Raw genomic sequence first — 21,715 nt, forward strand, 5'->3', positions numbered from 1 at the left:
TCTGAACAGATCTTTATCTGTTAAACGGTCAAAGATGATGTGTCCCGTGTGTCCCTATTTTTGTGCCACGTTTGGAACTTTGACTGAGCAAATTCAGCTTCTGAACATCCTCTGATTTCAGCTCCCTACTTGCCTATAAATACCACTTATTTTCTTCAGTTTTTACTTACTTCATTTTTTCTCTGCATTCTGAGAAAACTGCTTCTTTCCTTCTCTTATTTTCTTTCTTCGAAAATTATTTTGTTGTTTCATATTTTGAACGGTTGTAAACCGTAGAATTGATATTCGTATATCAATTAGAGTGGTTCGAAATTTTCGACCATACTTGGTGTTATTCTGACCGATACTACAGTGCAGTAGTTTATCGGTATTTTCATTGAAAACGGCTGTTTTATCCTGGGGACTTCGCGGTTGATATACTACAGTGCACTATTTCGAGTAGTTCCGCGAAACGTCTTAAAGAAAGCGACCTAGTACGCGACTCAGCCAATAATAGTTTCGTTGCCAATTTTTAAAAATCGTTTTTCTGTTTTTATTAAACTCAGTAAACCGTTTTACAACAACATCAAGTTTTTCTTAGGTCAAGTATAGTTTATATAGATTTATGCAAAATATTGTACTTTATTTGTCTTGAATTTTTATGTAACCGTTCTTCCATTGGTGTAATTGTTGTTGGATATTGTTGTGAGTTTAATTTAATGAAATATAAAAGCTTTGCGTTTATGATCAACTTTTTTTTTGTTATTCAGACTTGATTAATTAACATATATGAATTTTTATTAATCATTATTTTGTAATTATTGATGTTTATAAAAAAATTAATTTCATAGAAAAGCTATATAAAAATTGCGACGGAAATTTTAAATCCGTTATGAATTTAGGGACGGATTGAAAGAATCCTTCAAAAAAAATTATTAATTTCTGTCCCAAATATGCGACGGAATGAAATATTTCGTCCCAAATGAATTGCGATGAGCGAATTGCGACGAAATATTTTTGTCACAAATTCCATCCCAAAAGTTTTTTGGGACGAAATTTTCAACTATTGTGCGACAAATTTTTCCGTCCCAAATGAATTTTTTTCTAGTAGTACCGTGAGGACGCACACACAGGATCTAGTTGGTATAAATACCCCACCCATTCAGAAAATCCCATTTTTCTCTTTCACTTCTCTCTCTTCTCTATCTTCTTCATTCATCAAGAACACCGTCGGTGTTCATCCTCTCCATAAAACGACGGCCACGAGCCACCATACCAGTCCGATTTCGGCGAAGGAGCCACCGAGCCGACCGTCACCTCCGTCACCAGAAAATCCTAAAATCGCAAAAATTCCCAAATTCAACCCAAAACCCTTATTCCTCTGATTCGAAGTACAAATCAAACCCCAAAATACCAAATCTAAAAAAAAAACAACAAATATTTATTCTGATTGTTATTCTTCTTTGTTTTTTTTTTATGTTTTCTTGTTTTTTTTTTTTATTATAAGTGGTGATGGTTATGTGGGTTGTTGATGAAGGTGGTTGTGGTTAGATTGGCCGGAAATCCAGAAATCTCCTAAATCCCTTTCTAAACATCTGGACTATTTTAATGATTATGAATGAAAGATGAAGAATGAAGTGTTGCTGCAACCTCTACTTACTATTATTTTTCTGGTCTTTTGGTTCTGATTTCTTTTTTATACTGTTTTAATTATAAGTTTTTAATTGTACTCTATCACTGTTTTAACTTAGTTAATCAGATTTTTTAGTCTCTCATTATCTATAGCTTCATACATTTCATGGAAATAGTTAGCCCTCACAAAATTAAGACAAAATTAGGTGCTTCTTGTTTTGAGTTGATTGGCAATGAATTGTATAGGGAAGAAAGATTCCTTATCATGAACCATTGTTAAGCAAAATCATTATACTTGCTCTTAATTAGAGCTTATTCTAAACATGAAAATTAATATAATAATGTCTAGGCTTAATTAAGTAGTCAGAATAGAAATTTGAGTAGAGACCTGGAAGTTATTAAGATAATAATGTAATATTTGCTTATTTCACAGTTTCGGGATGTTCAACAATGAGGATTTTACTATTAGAGCTTGGATGCTCACAATGAATGTTTTCTTATGCAAAGATCAATCTAACGGATCACAAACCATCTGTTGTTGCAGCAGGTGCTACTTTAGTGGCATTGGATCAAAAATTGACCATATAGAAGATGTGAGATTGAAATTGAATTCAATTTCTTAACATCCATTACTTGAACCCAGTGAGCTTTTGTATTAATTTTTTTTTGTTAAGTTTCACTAAATCATACTTATAAAAATATATACTGTTATAACATGTTCATCACATCTCTTGATAGCACTCTCAAGTCTCAACAAAGTAAAAAACATTCATACGTATTTTAATTTCATTATCTTGAAAATCAATCTCTTAAACAAAGTGTTTGAATCCTCTACTTTTTCCTTATGGTTGCTGTTAGGAACAATAACCGATAGAGTAAATTATGCAACAATCTGGGAATGACTTGTTTATTGAATTGAAATACTACTAGCTATTAAATAGCCTTTACATACCAGAGAAATAGGAACAACTAAGTGCCACACACATGCTTATCTAAAACGTGGCAATGAGTCAAATAGAAAAAACTACCTGCTACTTAACTTTCCTAGTTAATAGGATTATTCCAAACAAACATAATCTCAAACTAAACATAACATAAAATATCTATCATTCCCTCCCTTAAACTGAGCACTCAGTTTACTTCTGGTATTTGACAAACTCCTAATAAACTTCGCAGCTTAAGAAAAATGTCCAACTTAAGAGGTTTAGTCATCACATCTGCAACTTGCTCTTGAGTTCCACAGAAAACTAACTCCACAATTCCTTCTTTTGTAAGATCACGCAAGAAATGGAAGCGAACATCAATGTGTTTGCAGCGACCATGTAACACAGGATTCTTAGATAGTTTTATTGTTGAACTATTGTCACAAAACATAACAGTACTGCCACTTTGTGAGTGACCAAGTTTATCCAAAATTCTCCTCATCCAAACAATCTGACTAGCACAATATGCAGCAGCCACAAACTCCGCTTCAGTTGTTGAGAGAGTAACAATAGGTTGCTTTTTAGACGACCATGAAACAGCACTTGAGCTCATCAAAAATACATATCCAGATGTGCTTTTCATGTCTTCTAAATCACCAGCATAGTCACTATTAGCATAAGCTACCAAATTTTCACTCCCTCCCTTCTTATAGAAAATTCCAAAATCTGCAGTTCCCTTCAAATATCTTAAAACTCTTTTTGCAGCCTGCAAATGCAGCTCAGTTGGTTGTGCCATATATCGACTAATGAGACTGACCACAAACATTAAATCGGGTCGAGTAGTTGTCAAGTACATCAAACTACCTACCACTTGTTTGAAGAAAGTTGCATCCACTTTGACTCCCTCTTTATCTTTGCAAATTTTAAAACCTGGGACAATAGGATTATGTACAGAGTTACTTCCTTCCATTCCAAATCTCCTCAACATCATTTCTTTGCAGTACTTCAAAACCAAGAAAGTATCTCATCTTTCCAAGATCAGACATATCAAATTCATGCATCATTGAATTTTTAAAATCTTCAAACATTGACTCATCATCACCAGTAAAAATAAGATCATCAACATAAATACTAACAATCAAAATTTTACCTTCTTTACTAATTTTGACAAACAAAGTGTGCTCACTGTGACATTTAAGAAATCCCTCCTTCACAAAATAAGCTTCTATTCGACTGAACCAAGATCGTGGGGCTTGTTTAAGACCGTATAGAGCCTTTTTCAACTTGTAAACCTTGTTTGGACTATCTTTCTTCTCATAGCCCCTTGGTTGTTCAACAAACACGTCCTCATTCAATTCGCCATGTAGAAATGCTGATTTTACATCTAATTGATATATAATCCAGCCTCTTTGTGCAGCAAGCGCAACAATCATCCGAACCGTGTCCATTCTTGCAACCGGTGCAAATACTTCAGTGTAGTCGACACCAAACTGTTGTGCATAGCCTTTAGCAACTAGGCGTGCTTTGTACTTATCAACCTCCCCATTTTCATTCAATTTTGTTTTATAGACCCACTTAACACCAATCTTTTTGCACTACTAGAAAACTCAGCTTTAGCGACCGATTTAGAGACCGATTTTGATGAAAAACGGTCTCTAAATCCATTAGCGACCGAAATAGCGACAAAAAAAAATCAGTATCAACAACCCTGGTCGCTGATCAGTTGTGACCACCCCAGCGACCGATTTTGTAGCGACTGAAATAGCGACCGATGTTAGCGACCGAAATAGTGACCGAAATCAGAGACTAGCTTAGAGACTGATTTTGCGACGATGGATTCGACGAATTGTCTGACGCTATAGCGACTGATTTGTGACTGATTTTTTAATAATTTCTCTGTTCGTTGCGACCGAAGTAGCGACTGAATTTAGAGACCGAAATAGCAACCGACCTCAGAGACTGTTTTAGAGACTGATTTAGTGACCGATTTGAAATTAATTTCTCTGCCCATTGCGACCAATGTTGCGACCGATTGTAAGACACTATGTGGGAAATTCAGTCTCTATTTCGGTCTCTAATAATTTTTTTTTTAATCATTATTATTATTATTATTATTATTATTATTATTATTATTATTATTATTAATTTAAAATCCCAAACAATTAAACATGCACACAACATGAACACAATATATTTATATTTAAGTATTACCAACTACTTATCCAAAAATAAGTAATAAATCCAAAGCATAACCTAACCAAGACCAAGTTATCACTACTACCTACACTTGCAAGTATATAAGTGAATTGATCTTCACATACAAAAAGGGGAATAAATCCCATTCAATTCTTGCATAAAAAAAAGTCAATATCCTAACTAAGAAAACAATATCAGCCACATCATCATTATCATCAGCCACATCATCATTACTATCAGCCACAATATCTTCATGAACTTCATCTCTAGTATATGGCTTCGGCCGAAAGTTTAAGCTTTCCATCAATTGTTTTACCATATCACGAAGTTCATCATTTTCCCTTCTCATTTCTTCCCTTTCAATTTTCAGTTCTTCAATTTCATGTCTTTGCACCCATTCAGTTAACGCGGAACCTGAACCACGGTAATTTCGCCTGCCTGCAAATAAAGAAGATTCACTCCCAAGACCATATATGTGTCCTTTCCTTGTTCATGCAACCTCAGTCCACACATCTATTTCCTTTGGTGGCGGAGTTCCTTGCAAAGATGCTTGTTGGGTTAATTCTTCCAATCTACGTTTATACTTTTCCTATTGACACAAATATGAGGCTACTTAATATTTTAAAATTAATTAAAATACAATGAAATCAACATGAAAAAAAATACTATTTAAAGTTGAGAACTCGTTACATAGACATGTTCCGATCTTCGATCAACCCAAGCCTTATTCTTGCGATGTTGGTGTGTGTGAACAAACAAATCTACAGGAGTGGGGGGAGTGCCATTCAGTTCCGTCTATAACAAAGCAAAGAATATGAATTAGAACTATAAGCCAAACTTTTCAACTCCTTAAAATTAGTTATGATCAGTATCTTCTACCCAAATTCTCATGGTTGCCATTGCACATTTCTCAGAATAATATTAAATTGATATTGGCAAACAAGCAACAACACCAAGCTATTATCTATAATCTGAATGATAATAGTGTAGAGATACTTATCACCAAAGCATTATGGGCCTTTAGCAAGGATCATGTTGATAGTTTGGTTTCAATTCGTTGAAAGTAAGTTCCTATTTGCCCTATTACTTTGTTTGAATTTATGGTAACCTGTGTAGGTTGTATGTTATATTGAATGATTATTTTCTTATGATGGCATTGATTTGATTTTTGAATGGTTATAATCATATGTATAGTACGTACTATACAACATATAGCTAATTAAAGTCATCTCACTAGCACTATCATGGACTGCATCATATTAAAAGAAATATACTTATTAAATCATGATCTTAGATTGGCCTCACAATTGAAGGCCTCAAACTAACCCATGGGCAATTTAACTTTACAGTTTAGCAGGGCACACACATGTATTTATAACACACAGTGGTGGCGCCACACTTGTACCGGGGGTTCACATGCACCCCCTTAACTCTTTAAAATTATACTAAAAAATCTACTTTTTATCTGGTTTGAACCCCCGGAGATTTAAGTTTTGCACCAGCTGTACACATTTTTCTCTCCAACTCTCTAAACATTTACAAGTGTCCAATGTCATCATCAGTCCACAATGTCCACAGTCCGTAGTACATTGGAAAGTGTCGCATATAGAGCTGAACAATTTTATAGGTGAAAGCTCATGAATGGTTTTATATCTCACACGTCACAATTGTTAATAGTCCTATTTTAAACATATAAGTAAACAAAATAGGAAAAATGATGCATTAAAACAAGCTCCCTTTCAACTGATTCAATAAATACCGGACTAATCCAAACTAATACAGCCAACTATTATTAATATTATCAATTGAAAGGTATACAACAAATCAGGACATGACCATGAATGACTTCCAAATACAGCCATACACTTTGAGCATTCATACAATACAAACATGGAAGAAAAAAAAAAGTAAGCACACACATACACAGTTTTAAGTGGGCAAAAGGATTCCGCAATAATGCTAGTCCCGACGCATAACCCAAGAATAATATCACCAATATAACCCAAGAAAAGGATTCTCACAGACATCTACACAATATAACAAAAAATTCAAGGGTAAACTACAAAAGTCTTAAAAGGGCTGAAAAATATTAAAGAAAATCATAAGAAAGTCATCAATGAACATGTCAAATCTACAAAACAGGGAGTTTACTTCACTTACAATGGAGCCAACTCTTAAATCATGCATCACAGTATGGAGCCAAGTCTTCTCAGGTTCAACATGGTCCACCGCCGCAGCTCCTTTAGTACTCTTGTCCACAATCCTGAAATCAATAACAAACTACAATCATTCATAGATTGAACCAGAAGGAAAAAAGGAAAGAAAAAACATAATTAAAATTGAAATTGAATTTTTTGTCAAAAAAAATCAAAATTAAATTTCTATTCAACAAACAAAAAAAAGAGAATTGAATTTCTTGGTCCATCTACAGGGTATCTTAGCATAGACTTTTGAATAAATTCTTTACAGATTTCCTAACACATACTCAACAATTACTATTTTCCTTCTCTATCAATAATTACTAAAAGTGGTTTCAGGATAATTACTCTGAAGTTTTGATGATAATAATGTATAAAAAAACAATTGGAGATTCTAGTGTATGTTCACCTCAGTTTATCTATATAAAATGAATCAAGATAATTACTGTGTGAAACACTTATTTATAAGTTACCTGAATTGCGAATGAATGTAATGATAGATATGAACTGATCAACTATTAGTTTGTTCTTCTTAGTTGCTAACTCTCTAGGTAAATGGAAGTATGGAACCATTGAGATGAAGTGATTGTCTCACCCCTCACATTTTGTTTCAGTTAAGCAGGTTGAGCAAGTTAGAGGTAAGGAAAAAAACAGATGACTGATGTAATGGCCGAATTTAGTACATGATGACTGATTCAGTTCCTTTCTTTTTGTCGTAGTTTGATGTTATTGGAACTAAGCATGGTGGTTTTAGTTGTGTATTAAACATCTTAGACCTATGTATTGAATGTTGTTTGTATTGAGACCTCTTTTTGTTTGTTCAAACGAGAATTATCTGGAATTTTATTGTATCCAGTACTAATGATTAATGTCCATTTAAATTATTCTAGACAATTTTTTTGTATGGATGTTACATTTGAAGATATATGCTACTACTGATGATAGATATACACATTTGATTTCTTCACTAGATACATGATTTCTTCAACGCCTTGAGTTACTCATTGCATCTCTACAAGGTATCTTAGCATAGACTTTTGAATAAATTCTTTACAGATTTCCTAACACATACTCAACAATTACTATTTTCCTTCTCTATCAATAATAAGTTCCTCCATGTTATTATCACCAATATTTTCAGGTACCAATATTTCATCCTCAGTTGTGAAATTGTACTTACCATCAATAGCTCTTAAAAATTGATATACTTCGAACATGGTTGGCCTCTCCCTGTCATTGCATTATTTGACTAATCTAAAAACATCAATGTAATGGGGGCCTTTGCATTTATCAAAAATAACTATAACTATGCAAAAAACAAAATCTCACATGTATAATTAAACTCTGTTTTACAAGAAACCAATCAAGCATACAAAGTTTATCGCATATTTTCCGATTTACAAATTTTAATCAAACTATATACCAGTTCCAAAACACTTGGAATCTACATCTATGTTACTAGCTGTTTTAAGCAAAATAACAAAGAAAAAAAATACACAAGTACTTAAATATGCAGATGTAGGAAGCAGCAAACTTACCTTCAAAGCGCAGTCGCACTACCAAACAAAATCAGCATCGACCCAATGTATCCCGTCGTTCCTTCCTCTCCCACCGCCGGTACAGCCATCAACGTGTGACCACATCACGACCCTGTTCCACCTCCTTCATCTCCAAAATCGCATCCACCACTGTATAACATGTTGTTGGCCTTCATCCCTAGAGAGATTCAAATCGGCGAACATTCAGAATCGAAAGAATACGTTTTTGAGATTTTGATTTGAGGGTTTTAGGGAATTCATTCATAATCGAGAAAAAGAAGAAGAATTTTCGGATTGAAAAGGGTATTTACGGTTATGAGATGAGATGAGGGAGAACATAGTGAGTACTTAGAAGAAGGATTAAGGGTTTTTTGTGGTATATGTAACTAATGCAATTAGAGGGATTGGTTTTTTTCTTCTTATAACGATAATATTTGATTTTTTTTTAGTGATTTGTAAATTTTTAGAAACTTGTAAAAAAAAAAAAAACATTTGCGTCAGATCTCCTGTCGCTAAAACTAATCGGTCTCCAATTCGGTCTCTATACAATCACTTAGCGACCAATTTAGCGACCGAATATTTTTTGACTTTGAAGTCTGAAATTTTGGTCTCTAATTCGGTCTCCAATAGCGACTGAAATATTGGTCGCTAATTATCAGTCTCTAATTCGGTCTCTATAATTACTTAGCGACCGATTTAGCGACCGATTTGTTTTTTTACTTTGACAGTCGAAATTTGGTCTCTAATTCGGTCTCTATAGCGACCGAAATAATTCAGTCGCTAAATCGGTCGCTAAAAGCGAATTTTCTAGTAGTGTTGGCATGTTCTGGTAGATCAGTCAAAACCCAAGTTTCATTCTTCTCTATAGCTTTTATCTCAGCATCCATAGCTACTCTCCATTTCTCACTTTTTACTGCCTCTTCGAAATACACAGGATCAGCAGTTGCAAATAGTACCATATTAGCCTCATCTTCTTCTTGAGAAAGGCCTTCTCCACTCTCGTAATCATCCATCCAGCCTGGTCTTTTTCTAGGTCGCTGTTCATTTGAATTGTGTGAGCTTACATCATTCATATTGCTTGAGGAATCAGTCACCACTTCTTCTGAGTCATCATCTCCTTCACCGCCGTCGAAATTGTCATTGTTTAAGACAACTTCTCCATCGTTTTCACCCCACTCTAAGTCAACTACAATTAATTCTTTGTAGCTATTGTTCCAATCCCAAAATCTATCTTCTTCAAACTTCACATCTCGGCTCACCACAATCCTTTTTGACATTGGATCATAAAGCCTATAGGCTTTTGATTCCTCACTAACTCCCAACAATACACAAGCAAAACTCTTATCTTCTAATTTCTTTCTCTTGGCATCGGGTACATGTACATGTGAGACACATCCAAATACTCGAAAGTGCTCAACTGACGGCTTAATTCCACTCCAAGCCTCTTCAGGAGTCATGTCTTTCACAGCTAAAGTAGGACTGCGATTCAGAACATGAACAGCCCAATTCACAGCTTCGGGCCAAAAATTCTTTGGAATCTTTTTCTCTGCCAGCAAACTCCTTACCATATTCATGATCGTCCTATTTTTCCTCTCCGCAACTCCATTTTGTTGTGGAGTGTATGCAGCCGTCAACTGTCTCTTTATCCCATTCTCTTTACAAAACTCATTAAATTCAAGCGAGGTGAACTCCCCTCCTCGATCAGTACGTAGACACTTAATGTAATTTCCAGTTTCTTTCTCAACAAGACTTTTAAAGTGTTTAAAAGTACTGAATGCATCTGATTTCTCCACCAAAAAATAAATCCATATTTTTCGAGTAAAGTCATCAATAAAACATATTAAATACCTTTTGTTGCTATTTGACATGGGAGTGATCGGACCACATAAATCTGCATGAATTAGTTGAAGCTTTTGTGAGGCTCTCCAATTGCTTTTCTTCGGAAAAGGGTTACGATGTTGCTTTCCTACCATACATGATGTGCATACTGTTGAGGTGGCAGAAAATTGAGGTAGTCCATAAACCATTTTCTTGAACTGGAGAGTTCTTAGGCCTTTGTGACTCAAATGACCGAATCTGCAGTGCCACAAGTGAGACAAGTCTTGAGAGGTTGTATGAAAACAAACTGATTTTCTTCGTTGAGACATAGCTAACAGAAAAAACATTCTATTGGATGTCATTTCAGTTTTGATAATCAATCCTTTCTCTGGATGGTAGATTTTGCACTTGTCATGTTGAATAATAATTGTTAATCCCTTTTCTTGCAACTGGCCAATGCTCAATAAGTTGTTCTTCAACTCTGGTACATAAAACACCTCTGTGACTACATGAACAACACCATTCACTAGTAACCGCACGTTTCCTTTTCCTCTTACAGACATCTTCGAATTATTTCCCAATTTCACAATCTGCCTGAAGCTTTCATTTAGATCACTAAACAAGGTTTTGTCTCCGCACATATGATTGCTGCATCCCGAGTCCAGAAACCACACATCTTCGCTTTTTGCTTCGTTTTGCTCCACATATGACATTAGCAACATCTCTTCATTCTCATAGAGCTCCGCATAATTTGCTTCTTTGTCTAAACTAGGACACTCATATTGAAAGTGTCCGAGCTTGTGACATCTGTAACATTCAATATCGGATTTGTCGAAGGCTTGTCGACCTCTCCCTCTTCCTCTTCCTCTAAATGATCCTCGGCCACGACCTCTTCCTCCTCCTGATCTATTCTCATGAGTTATTTTCAAGGCTTGCTCCTCGACATCATGCTTATGAAACTTCTGCTCATGGACCATTAATGAACTTTGCAACTCATCGATGGATAAAGTATCAATATCCTTCGACTCCTCAATAGAGCAAACAATGTAATTAAATTTCTCTGTTAAGGATCGAAGTATTTTCTCCACAACTGTTGTATCTACCATATGTTCACCAAATCCCCTCATTTTATTAACCACTGACATTACTCTTGAAAAATAATCTGAAACATTCTCACCAGATTTCATCTCCAAGGTTTCAAATTCTTTTCGAAGAGCTTGAAGATTTAACCGCTTCACTCTTGCATTTCCTTCATACTTTTTCTTCATAGAATCCCAAATCTGCTTTGAGGTATCCTTCTGAAGAATTGTCTCCAAGATGGTACGATCGATAGCTTGGAACAAATAGTTCTTAGCTTTCAAGTCCTTCAACTTCAATTCATCTAGCTTTTTTCTTTCTGCATCTGTCACAGCCCCTACTGGTTCTACATAACCAGTCTCTATTAAGGACCAATACTCTTTGGATCGAAGAAAATTCTCCATCAACATACTCCAATGATCGTAATGACCATCGAAGCGGGGAATTGCAGGCTGCACAAAGGTTCCTTCACTCGTCATTTTTGTGTTTGTTTGTTTGCAAGTCACTCAAAGTCTGCAACTTCTATATAATATCAGGCCCCAGTGGGAGCTCTGATACCAGATTGTTAGGAACAATAACCGTTAGAGTAAATTATGCAACAATCTGGGAATGACTTGTTTATTGAATTGAAATACTACTAGCTATTAAATAGCCTTTACATACCAGAGAAATAGGAACAACTAAGTGCCACACACATGCTTATCTAAAACGTGGCAATGAGTCAAATAGAAAAAACTACCTGCTACTTAACTTTCCTAGTTAATAGGATTATTCCAAACAAACATAATCTCAAACTAAACATAACATAAAATATCTATCAGTTGCATGATTTTTGCAATAACTTAATGCACCTTAAATAGATGAATTGCTTGAGCAAGCACCCCTTAAACAAAGTGCTTGAATCCTCTGCTCTTCCTTCTTTTTTTGTAAAATTTTTCTGTGTAAAAATTTTGTGTAGTTTTTTCTCAATATGATTCAATATGGAAAGAAAAAAACGTGAAAACTAAGGGATTGATGGGGTGTGATTGCTATCCATCAAGATTGGGTGAGGAAGGATGAAAGATGACGCAAAACCGAACATGATTGAGAGTGGTGGAAAATTAGAAAGATGAGTTTGATGGAGAAATGAAGGAAGTTGGGGTAGAATGATGCTTGACTCATGGAAAAGGATGGTTTATATAGAAATTTCATTCCCTCAATAACTCGGCAAATTAATGAAGGGAGGAATCAATGCATGTAATTAAATGTAGAGGAGCATTGCATGTTGGACACATGGAGTATTGCATGTGTTTGGAGTAATTAATGAGGAGGGAGAAAGGAGAAGAAGGAATATTTGCAATTAATGAATCTGTAGATGGCATTGCCATGTGTAGAGTGTTTGTGAGAAGAGGATTAGAATTAAGTTTGGGTATTAGGGTTGGAAGATTAGGTTTGGTATTACGGTTAGTGAATGAGGTTTTGGTTTTAGGGTTAGCATAGGTTGTCAATTTATAAAGATGGAAGATTATTTATTTGCTATTACTATTTAACTTACATTTATTTATTTTTGAGAAAAACTAACATTTTTTATAGTAAAATGAAAACTATTGTTGATATTTTTTTCTAAAGGCCTAAGCATACTTCAAAGCCCAACTTTTTTAAGATGTTTAATTTGCAGTTTTCAGAATCCTACTTCTGACCCCTCGGCATACATGCACACCCCCTAAAAATCCCATTTTACCCTGCGAAAAGTTGGATTCTAGTTTTTATTTTTGCAGATTGGGCAATAAGGCTCTTATGATTGACTTGTTCCCAATGGGTCGCAGCCATGCTTCCAGTGCGCGCTATTGATTACCTTAGTGTAAAATACTTATTTTGATATTGCTTTATAGAAAAATTGAGATTCATTTTATATATTTAAAAATGTCTGAAGCTAATTTTTTATTTATTTACTATCATAAAATAAATTTGTTTTATATTTTTATATTTTCTATAAACTCTAAAACAAACACTGTTAAAATGATAAAGAAGATATATATTTTTTCCTAGACAACAATATAAACAACTTAATAGAATGGACAAATAATAGGAGGAAAAAAAAAACTACATTTATATTAAAACATAAACAATTATGATTGTGCTTTAAAACTTTGAGACTGAAAGCATGTGAAACATGTTCCTATATTCAAGCATCATGTGATGCAAAATTATTTTGCAACCGAACCGTTGGAAAGTTTATAAGACTTTGTGAAGATACCAAATCTCATATTAATATAACTAGGGGTAAACCCGTGCGTTGCACGGGTTCGATTAAAATACATAATTAAAATATTTTTATAAATTAAAAATAATAATTGTGATAAGTATAATCACACATTCGATTAAAATACATTGTTAAATACTTTTTACGATATGGTTATATTCAATATTATATATGTGTAAAAATAAAAAAAAGTTGTTATCAAAATTAAAATAATTTTTATTGAAATGATGTATCATATTTTATTTTAATTTGTGTCATCGTATAAAATCTTAGTTTTCATTATATGAGTTGCAATTTTAGTCACAAATCACTTTGCTTTTTTATTTTTAATGTATCCCTTATTTATTTATTTTTAATAAGAGTTGGAGGTCATACATACTTATGCTTGGTGAAAATATTGCTCATGAGTGATGTTGAACTAAGAAGTATGGTGGTTTTGACATTTTATATCACGTGATCTCGTGTTCTGAAAATTACCTATCAAATAGCAACATTACTGCTTATTCCCTTCTATACAATTTAAGATGCCAAATAACTTATCTACTTACCTCCCTCTCGTTCTTATCAATTATTCACTTGGTAAAATTTTATCCCGATTTTATTAGTCTCGATTTTTTTTGTCTATTGTTTGTTTTTTTTTTACTATGAGGTTTTTCTCCGCTCATTTTGCTTTGAATTTTTTAATTTAATAATCTTTATTCGGATTTAAACATAAGAAGGTTATTTATAAAAAAAAAAATTGTTTAATATTAACCTACATAGTAGATTTGTGTATATTAAAGACAATTAATATAATTTTTAGTGAATATCTGTTAATATTCATAAGTTTGAAGAGGTGCATTATACTTTATTCTAATAGTGTAATAGCATGAGAACTTAATTTTCTTTTTATGCATCGTGGTAGTATAGTCGCAACTTGCTTTGCTTTCTTACTTTTTTTTTTCTTACCGTTGTTTTTTTACTTTTGTATATTAGATGTAGTCATGCTTGCATTTAGATTTTGCATTAGAACACTATTGAGTATGTAAATAGTTATGCAATGCAACATGATGAGTAAAAAAGAAGAGTATTCCGTATAAATTTTTTATGGATTTGGTAGCCATAATTTGTAAGAAGGTTTTTTTTATGATAATTGTAAGAAGTTATATAGTGATAATTTGATATATTGATAATTAAAATGATTTAATTAAAGGAGATGATGAAAAAGTTTTTTAATAGAGATTGTAAACTTTTCTTATAGAGTGTCACATCATCAAAATACTTGATTGTGAGCAACTCAACATTCCTTTTACTTGTAAAAGATTATAACTTGTAAATAGATCATTTATATATTTTAGGGATGGAATAATTTTTTGTTAAAAGAAATGATAGTTAAAATCAATTTAACAATATGTTCATTAGTTGTATATATAAAAAAATCTCCAATTATTAATTTGATTCAAATGATAATTATCCAAAGAACATTTAAATTGCAACCTAAGATGACGTGCTTAGATTAAAATACGACTGTCTATTAAAATTTATAAATATTCAATCTACACTTAACCGATCCAGATTTAGGCACATGTTATACGATAAATGTATGAAGATTATATATTTGGACAACCTCTAATTCAAGTTAAATCAATATACTTCTTGTATTACAATTATAAGAACCACATGACTTGAGTGTCAACTTAAAAAAAAAATTCTACTTTGTTTTTGTTTCTATATTTCTCTTGAGATATATCACCTACACATTGTAGACAATATAGTATTTAAAAATGAAACACATATTTATATTTCTAAATTATTTGGATTGCCCTCCTTTGATTGAATGTCTCCAACATCAATATACATACCCTCAATCTATATAAATTTTAAGGCACTACAAAATCAATAAATAGAAGTCTCTTTTATCCTCTTCAACTTATTCACATGAAAAATTAAATATATTCCCATTAATCAACATAAGAATATAAGAAACAAATAAGCTAAAACATTAGACTAATAAAATAATACACAAAAAAAGAAGATTTTTCTAGTAACAAACATTATATCAATAAAAAAGGATGGCTTACATGACTGCCATCAGAGTTAAATACACATCCTGTTTGTTTCCTTCACATGAAAAAATAGTCATATTCATATTAATCGATATCGATATAAGTAAATAAGAAAGGATGCTTAAAAATTAGACTAACAAATTATACCATATCGCTAAAATAGAAAGCCTTAAATATTTGTTGAATCTGCAGATTGGCCCACATTCTAGCAATGCACACTTTTATACTACTTTCATTTGTCGCATTGTCGAGGTTATTGATCTCCAGCTCCTGTTGGCCTGTAAGGAAAACAAACCAAGATTTTATATGTATAAAGGGTTAAGTCTTATGTAAGTGGAAATATTGCATGTGAAGAGCATAGGTGTATGAAATGTAAGAACAATATGCTTACTTATTGGCATTACTTTGAGAAGCAGACATGATGTGGTAACTCTCTTAGTTGTGTAATTAAAATATTTCTTGGGTGTGAAAGGTAATGAGTATAGGAGGAATAGACACATTTATATAGGAACCAATTAACCATGTTATGAATATAGGAAGAGTTAGGCTTGTTCAAAAAAAAAATATAGGAAGAGTGTTAGGATGTGACCCAAAAAAAAATACGAAGAGTTTGGCTATAGAGAGTCACACATGCAGTGGTTACAAATTTTAATTACTTGGAGTTACATGATAAAGTAAATGAGGGAATGATTAAGTGAGAGTTACATAATAAAGTAGATGAGAGAAAAGACAAAGGAGCCACAATTGGCATGTTATACGGACCACCAAAATGTTATATATCTTTCATTGTCAACAAAAAAGAATTCAATAATAGAAAAAATAATCTTTTAGATCATCATAATAATTAAAGAACTCAATAGTAGGAAAACAAATAGTTCAGAAAAGGAAATTGTGTTATAATTTATGAAAATAAATAAATAGTTGAAAATAAATTTATAAAATGTTATAATTTCAAACAATAAATAAATATAAAATAATTGAACAAATAAAAAAAAAATTACATTTAACTATTTTAAATTTTGCATGAAATTTTTTTAGAGGTGCCACATCATCATCATATGAAAAGTAAAAAAAAAGTAGTATAAATTTTGTATTAGTGAAACAAACAAATTATTTATTTTAGTATGTAAATAGTTATGCAATGCAACATGAGGAGTAAAAAAGAAGAGTATTCCGTATAAATTTTTTATAGATTTTGTTGCCATAATTTGTAAGAAGGTTTTTTTTATGATAATTGTAAGAAGTTATATAGTGATAATTGGATATATTGATAATTAAAATGATTTAATTAAAGGAGATGATGAAAAGATTTTTTAATAGAGATTGTAAACTTTTCTTATAGAGTGTCACATCATCAAAATACTTGATTGTGAGCAACTCAACATTCCTTTTACTTGTAAAAGATTCGGTTAAGTAATAATATAGAAATACTCGGTCATCTTGATATAAACACACGTTTATTCTTTCTCCAATCTATATCGTAATAATATATTTTAAATTTATTCTTCTAACAAGTCTTCCTTTCTAGGATCCCGATATACGATACGAAATATTTGAGAAAAATTGACCAATTAAATTTGAAAAATACAAAATAGTGTAAGTAATATTAAAAAATTAAAAATCAACAAATAGGTTAGTGCAATGCATCATACTATATATATATATATATATATAGACACACACACACATACGCGGTTTGATTCAGTTTTTAAAAATCAATTCAAAATTCAATCTAATTTAACGGTTTTTACAAAAAGACCTCTAAACACATTTAAAAATATTCGGTTTTAATTTTTTTGGATCAACTTATAATTTTAATTTGAATCAATTGAGATTTAAACACTTTTTACCTCTTCGTTATCTAATATCTACACACTCGATGGAAATAAATTCACGTGGAGACAATCTTTCCTTACTAATTTATTTAGCATTGAAGAAAAATTGTCGCCCCACCACCACCGGCACCACCACCACAAGACTCTTTTTTCTCTCTAGAAAAAAACTTTTTGTTCATGCATAAAAAGTTAGAAAATTTTTTCAAAATTTTTCTAGTGTAAAATATTATTTTCAAAGGCAAAAAAAAAATCAAAAAATACGTTCCAAATATTTTTTAGAAAGGGAAAAGTAAAAAATTTGGGGAGAGAAAAAGTCTTGGGAGAGAGGGAAGAGAATTCTGCCATACTAAAAAATTGTTAGCCCATTTATGAGCCAAATATAATAGTGACATTGCCCAGCCCATTCTTCTGATCCAAAAATTTACAAAAATAAAAGTTTCCATTGCCGGGAATCGAACCCGGGTCTCCTGGGTGAAAGCCAGATATCCTAACCGCTGGACGACAATGGAATTCATGTTTACTACTCACAGGTTTTGAAATTTATAATCGTTTTCATCTCTATCACTCTTGATTTTTCATATTTATAATATTATTAATATATTCACATATGCTTATTCACGTGTAATATTTTGCCATTCAAGGGAGTAGATACTGATACAAGAACCAAAGAAGGGTTCTCGTTCAAATAAAAAACAATATGAATATGATAATATGGGTTTGCTGGATTTTTAAAATAATAGTACTAATAGACCATGCATGCTAAAATTGTACTGATTGTAAGTGAAATCACGATTTCGGTCGTTTATACATGAATTAAAATTCAGTAATCCTAAAGTAAAGAAAAATTGACATAACAATTAAAAATACCTAAAAGTGCAATTATTTTGTATGGATTATAAGAATAGTAACAATTTCTTTTTGGAAAGACATTTAGATTGACGGTTCGACATTAAAATAAAGATTCTACAATTTGTTCATGCCATCGTCACACGATAAGGACGGTAAGATTGGCGAAATGAGAGCGTGGATTAATAATGTGTGGAGCTGGAATCTGTGTTGGTCCGGGCAATTAGAGTCGGAGAAGCTAGCTTAAGTCGCTGAGCTTGTTTCCTGCCTCAGCGCTGCTGTTTTGCAGCATTTATTGTGCGACGGTATATGCTGGCTTCATGATCTATCTCAGGAGTATTCTGTCAGTAGTTGTTATGCTGAGCTTTTGAATCTCAGTCTGATAGGTTTGATATTTTATTTTTCTTTTTCTGGTAATGCCGGTGTCCAATTTAGTCTAGAGTGCTATATTTTTGTTGTTAAACTGGACCCCGACATCGTGAGTAAATGATAATTGGGTGTGGTTATACAACCTTGGGGGGGGGGGGGGGGGTGTGGAGGTGTTAGAGGTTAGGCCATCTTTTAGCGACGGGTTAAATTGTCCTCTAGCTTGCATTCAAACAATATAATTCGAATTTGTAACGAGTTTGAGTATCCCTTATACTTGTCATAAAAGTTTCTTTCTATCTAATTAACTCTTATAACATTTTTTTCTCTCTACAATTCTAACACCACACATCCAAATTTTGTATCTATTTAACATGCCTCAAATTACAATCCTATGAAATAACATCGAAACACGGTTTAGTAACGAAATCATTAAAATACAATGTGGTGTCAAATTCAAATCTAAAAAAATAACCTGATTTTGTAAAAGAAGCCCAATAAATTGAACTCTAATTTTCCCAAACTATTATCATAGTGAGAGTTCCTTAACCACTTGACTTGAGCTAAATACATGATTGCAAAAGTTTATTTTTGAAGTATATATTTAGTAATTACTAATTAGTACTCTAACTAATCTTCAAATATAATTATGTAAAGTGGAAAATTTTATGGAAAGAAAAGAAGCCTGGCCCCATTACTCCCCCTCCTATTAAATGGTAGTACACTACTACTCAATGACCATTGCTATAGTTAGAGAGATAAAACAAAAACGTCATGTCTTGTCTCACAAAAACCCTCCAAAGCTAAAGCTTCTATAGTTTGTAAGCTATGTATGTACCCTCCTCCTACTATATACTTTTTGGTCACGCTTTTAATCCCAACTTACTCATTCACTTTCAACGTGACGAAGATTTTGTAGAAAAAACAAAATAAAAAGTTACAATAATAATACCAAAAAAGACCCATCAAAATATGTTACCCCATTGAGGCCATACTTGATTCTTCTTTTATACATATATTCCCCTTGTCCTTCGTGTATTCCTCAAAATAAAACCACTTATCTAACTAACGTGGAAGAATACACAACTACAAATTAAGTCATATTACACATTAAATAAAAGCCATTACATCATTGTACACTAAAAAGGGTAACATTTTGTTTAGACCATAATTAGTTAGATATTACTTCTACTACTACTACTACTGCTTGTTCTTAAAATGATGATGTTCGAGATATGCTATTCTTCTTTTGTTGAACACCAATTTCTGCTTCAAATAACTGCATTCACATTTAAACAAACAAGCCCTCCCTAAGATTAATTAATCCTACTAGTACAATATGAAATTGAAAGCATATATAATATAATATAATATCATATCATAGTACAATGAAGCAATGTTCATAAGTATATGCAATGAGTGACCAAGGGAAAAATAGAATGAAGTGAGACATTAATCATGTATTTACCTCTTTTTGCTGTCTTTTAAGTCTTGCATTTTCTTCCTGTAATAGTTGAACTTTCTGTTCTAGTTCAGTTGTGTAAGCCTGAAATAACCAAAAAAAAATGTAAATGAGTTTGCAAAAACTACAATGTGGAGAGTTGGTGATTTTGCATAAACTACGCCATAAATTGTACAATATTTTGAGTAACCTAATGTGATATCAAACATAAGCTACATCAATGATCAGGATTAAGTGCAGTCAGCCATCCATAACTACATACAATCAACAAGATCAAACCCGTCTGACCTTGGACAATTCTGCCTAAGTTTATGCAAAATCATGGTGGATTGCCGTGATTCTGACATATTCACTGTGATACTAAACATACACTCAAATTTTAATATTAGCTAACTGCAGGTTGAAAGCAGGGTGACCACATTCAATCCATTTCCCTACATCATCCGCATCCCACATTTGACAACGACTCACTAAAAATAAAAAGTTCGATACAATTGTGACTACCACTCACAAATTTTGTAAAAAACTAGACTTGAACAAAATCACAGTGACACCGTAATTTTGTCAAACTCACAGCGATACAAAAGACACTAAATTTATTGAGTGAAAGAAAGGAGCAATCTTTTCCTGTTTTCTAGCTCGTGAACGTGCAGCAGATTCCCTATTCTTGATCATCCTGTTATTTCTTCTTTCACCAGGACTAATCTCAGGTTCACCAAACCTCTTCCCAAAACAAGTGAAAGAATTAGAACCAACACCCACATTCTGTTCATAAGATGAAGGATTCACAAAACAAGCAGCAACATTCTGTTGCTGTTGAAGTAGTAACTGAGAATTATTGTTCTTGTTTTGTCTGATAAGAGGGTCAAAGTGAAAATCAGGATGAGAATTCAAACTAAGAGCAGTGACAAGTGGTGGTGGTGTGGCAGAACAATAAAAAGAACCATTATTAGTATTATTTTGATCTGAAGCAACAGAAGAAGATGAATTATTAGAAGAATAATCTAAGCTTTTTGGTGGGTCAATGTTAAGGGGTCTAGTAAGAAAATCTTGAAGAATAACACCACCACCAAAAGTAGAACGAGTATTCAACATAGGTCTTGTGTTTTGGTCATTCAATGAAGATAAGTTAATGTCTTTCCAAACTTCTTCCATGGTTGATAATGAAGAAGAAGAGAAAGACAATAAGGACAGTATATATATTATAGATGATGATGTATTTGGTGGGGATATGATATGATATGATATGAAATGATACTATAGGGTAATGTGTAAAAGGTGAGAGATATGAATAGATGGGAGAGAAGTGTAGAAGGGAAGGACTGTGAAGTCTGGAGAGTGAAGGGGTAGAGTACTGTTATTCATCAATTCTTTCTTGCAAGATCAGTAAGTACGAAATGCTTACCGCTACAGTCATCAATAACATCATACTATACTACTTCGTCCAGTCAAAATTAGTATGTATTTAGTCAATTTTTCATTCAAATACTTTCTCAATTTCTTGTTTTTTATTTGGCTAAAATATTTTGTTACAAATACTAAGTACTCCTTGAAAACA

General features: G+C 32.7%; 1 protein-coding gene, 2 long non-coding RNA genes and 1 other non-coding gene across 5 annotated transcripts; 1 reads left to right on the plus strand and 3 right to left on the minus strand.

Annotated features, from left to right (window-relative positions):
• Positions 1-4,714: 4,714 nt before the first annotated feature.
• LOC123908650 lies at positions 4,715-8,854 on the minus strand. Of its 2 annotated transcripts, none has more exons than XR_006809657.1 (4): positions 8,467-8,854; positions 6,891-6,993; positions 5,421-5,525; positions 4,715-5,319 (listed from the first exon to the last, which is right to left on the minus strand). It is a non-coding gene; the product is annotated as an uncharacterized LOC123908650 (long non-coding RNA). The 2 variants fall into 2 exon arrangements; XR_006809656.1 differs by having other exon boundaries at positions 5,421-6,757.
• Positions 5,660-7,822, plus strand: LOC123908651. The gene is made up of 2 exons (XR_006809658.1): positions 5,660-5,793; positions 7,543-7,822. It is a non-coding gene; the product is annotated as an uncharacterized LOC123908651 (long non-coding RNA).
• A 9,066-nt stretch (positions 8,855-17,920) lies between the features above and the next one.
• TRNAE-UUC lies at positions 17,921-17,992 on the minus strand. Its single transcript has one exon. It is a non-coding gene; the product is annotated as a tRNA-Glu (tRNA).
• A 1,849-nt stretch (positions 17,993-19,841) lies between these two features.
• Positions 19,842-21,366, minus strand: LOC123910126 (protein FD-like). Its single transcript, XM_045961177.1, has 3 exons — positions 20,785-21,366; positions 20,164-20,241; positions 19,842-19,974 (listed from the first exon to the last, which is right to left on the minus strand). The coding sequence occupies exons 1-3, from the start codon at positions 21,310-21,312 to the stop codon at positions 19,909-19,911; spliced, it is 672 nt and encodes a 223-aa protein (XP_045817133.1). The 5' UTR covers positions 21,313-21,366; the 3' UTR covers positions 19,842-19,908.
• Positions 21,367-21,715: the final 349 nt, after the last annotated feature.

Source organism: Trifolium pratense, linkage group LG2 (genome assembly GCF_020283565.1).
Source record: "Trifolium pratense cultivar HEN17-A07 linkage group LG2, ARS_RC_1.1, whole genome shotgun sequence".
In the NCBI taxonomy this organism is placed as follows: Eukaryota; Viridiplantae; Streptophyta; class Magnoliopsida; order Fabales; family Fabaceae; genus Trifolium; species Trifolium pratense.

Excerpts from the sequence above, each read along its gene's own strand:
- LOC123910126 (XM_045961177.1), bottom strand. The coding sequence starts at position 21,312 with ATGGAAGAAGTTTGGAAAGACATTAACTTATCTTCATTGAATGACCAA. Across the intron at positions 20,242-20,784 it reads GTTCACGAGCTAGAAAACAG|GCTTACACAACTGAACTAGA; the intron begins GAAAAGATTGCT and ends TGGTTATTTCAG. Across the intron at positions 19,975-20,163 it reads TTAAAAGACAGCAAAAAGAG|TTATTTGAAGCAGAAATTGG; the intron begins GTAAATACATGA and ends ATGTGAATGCAG.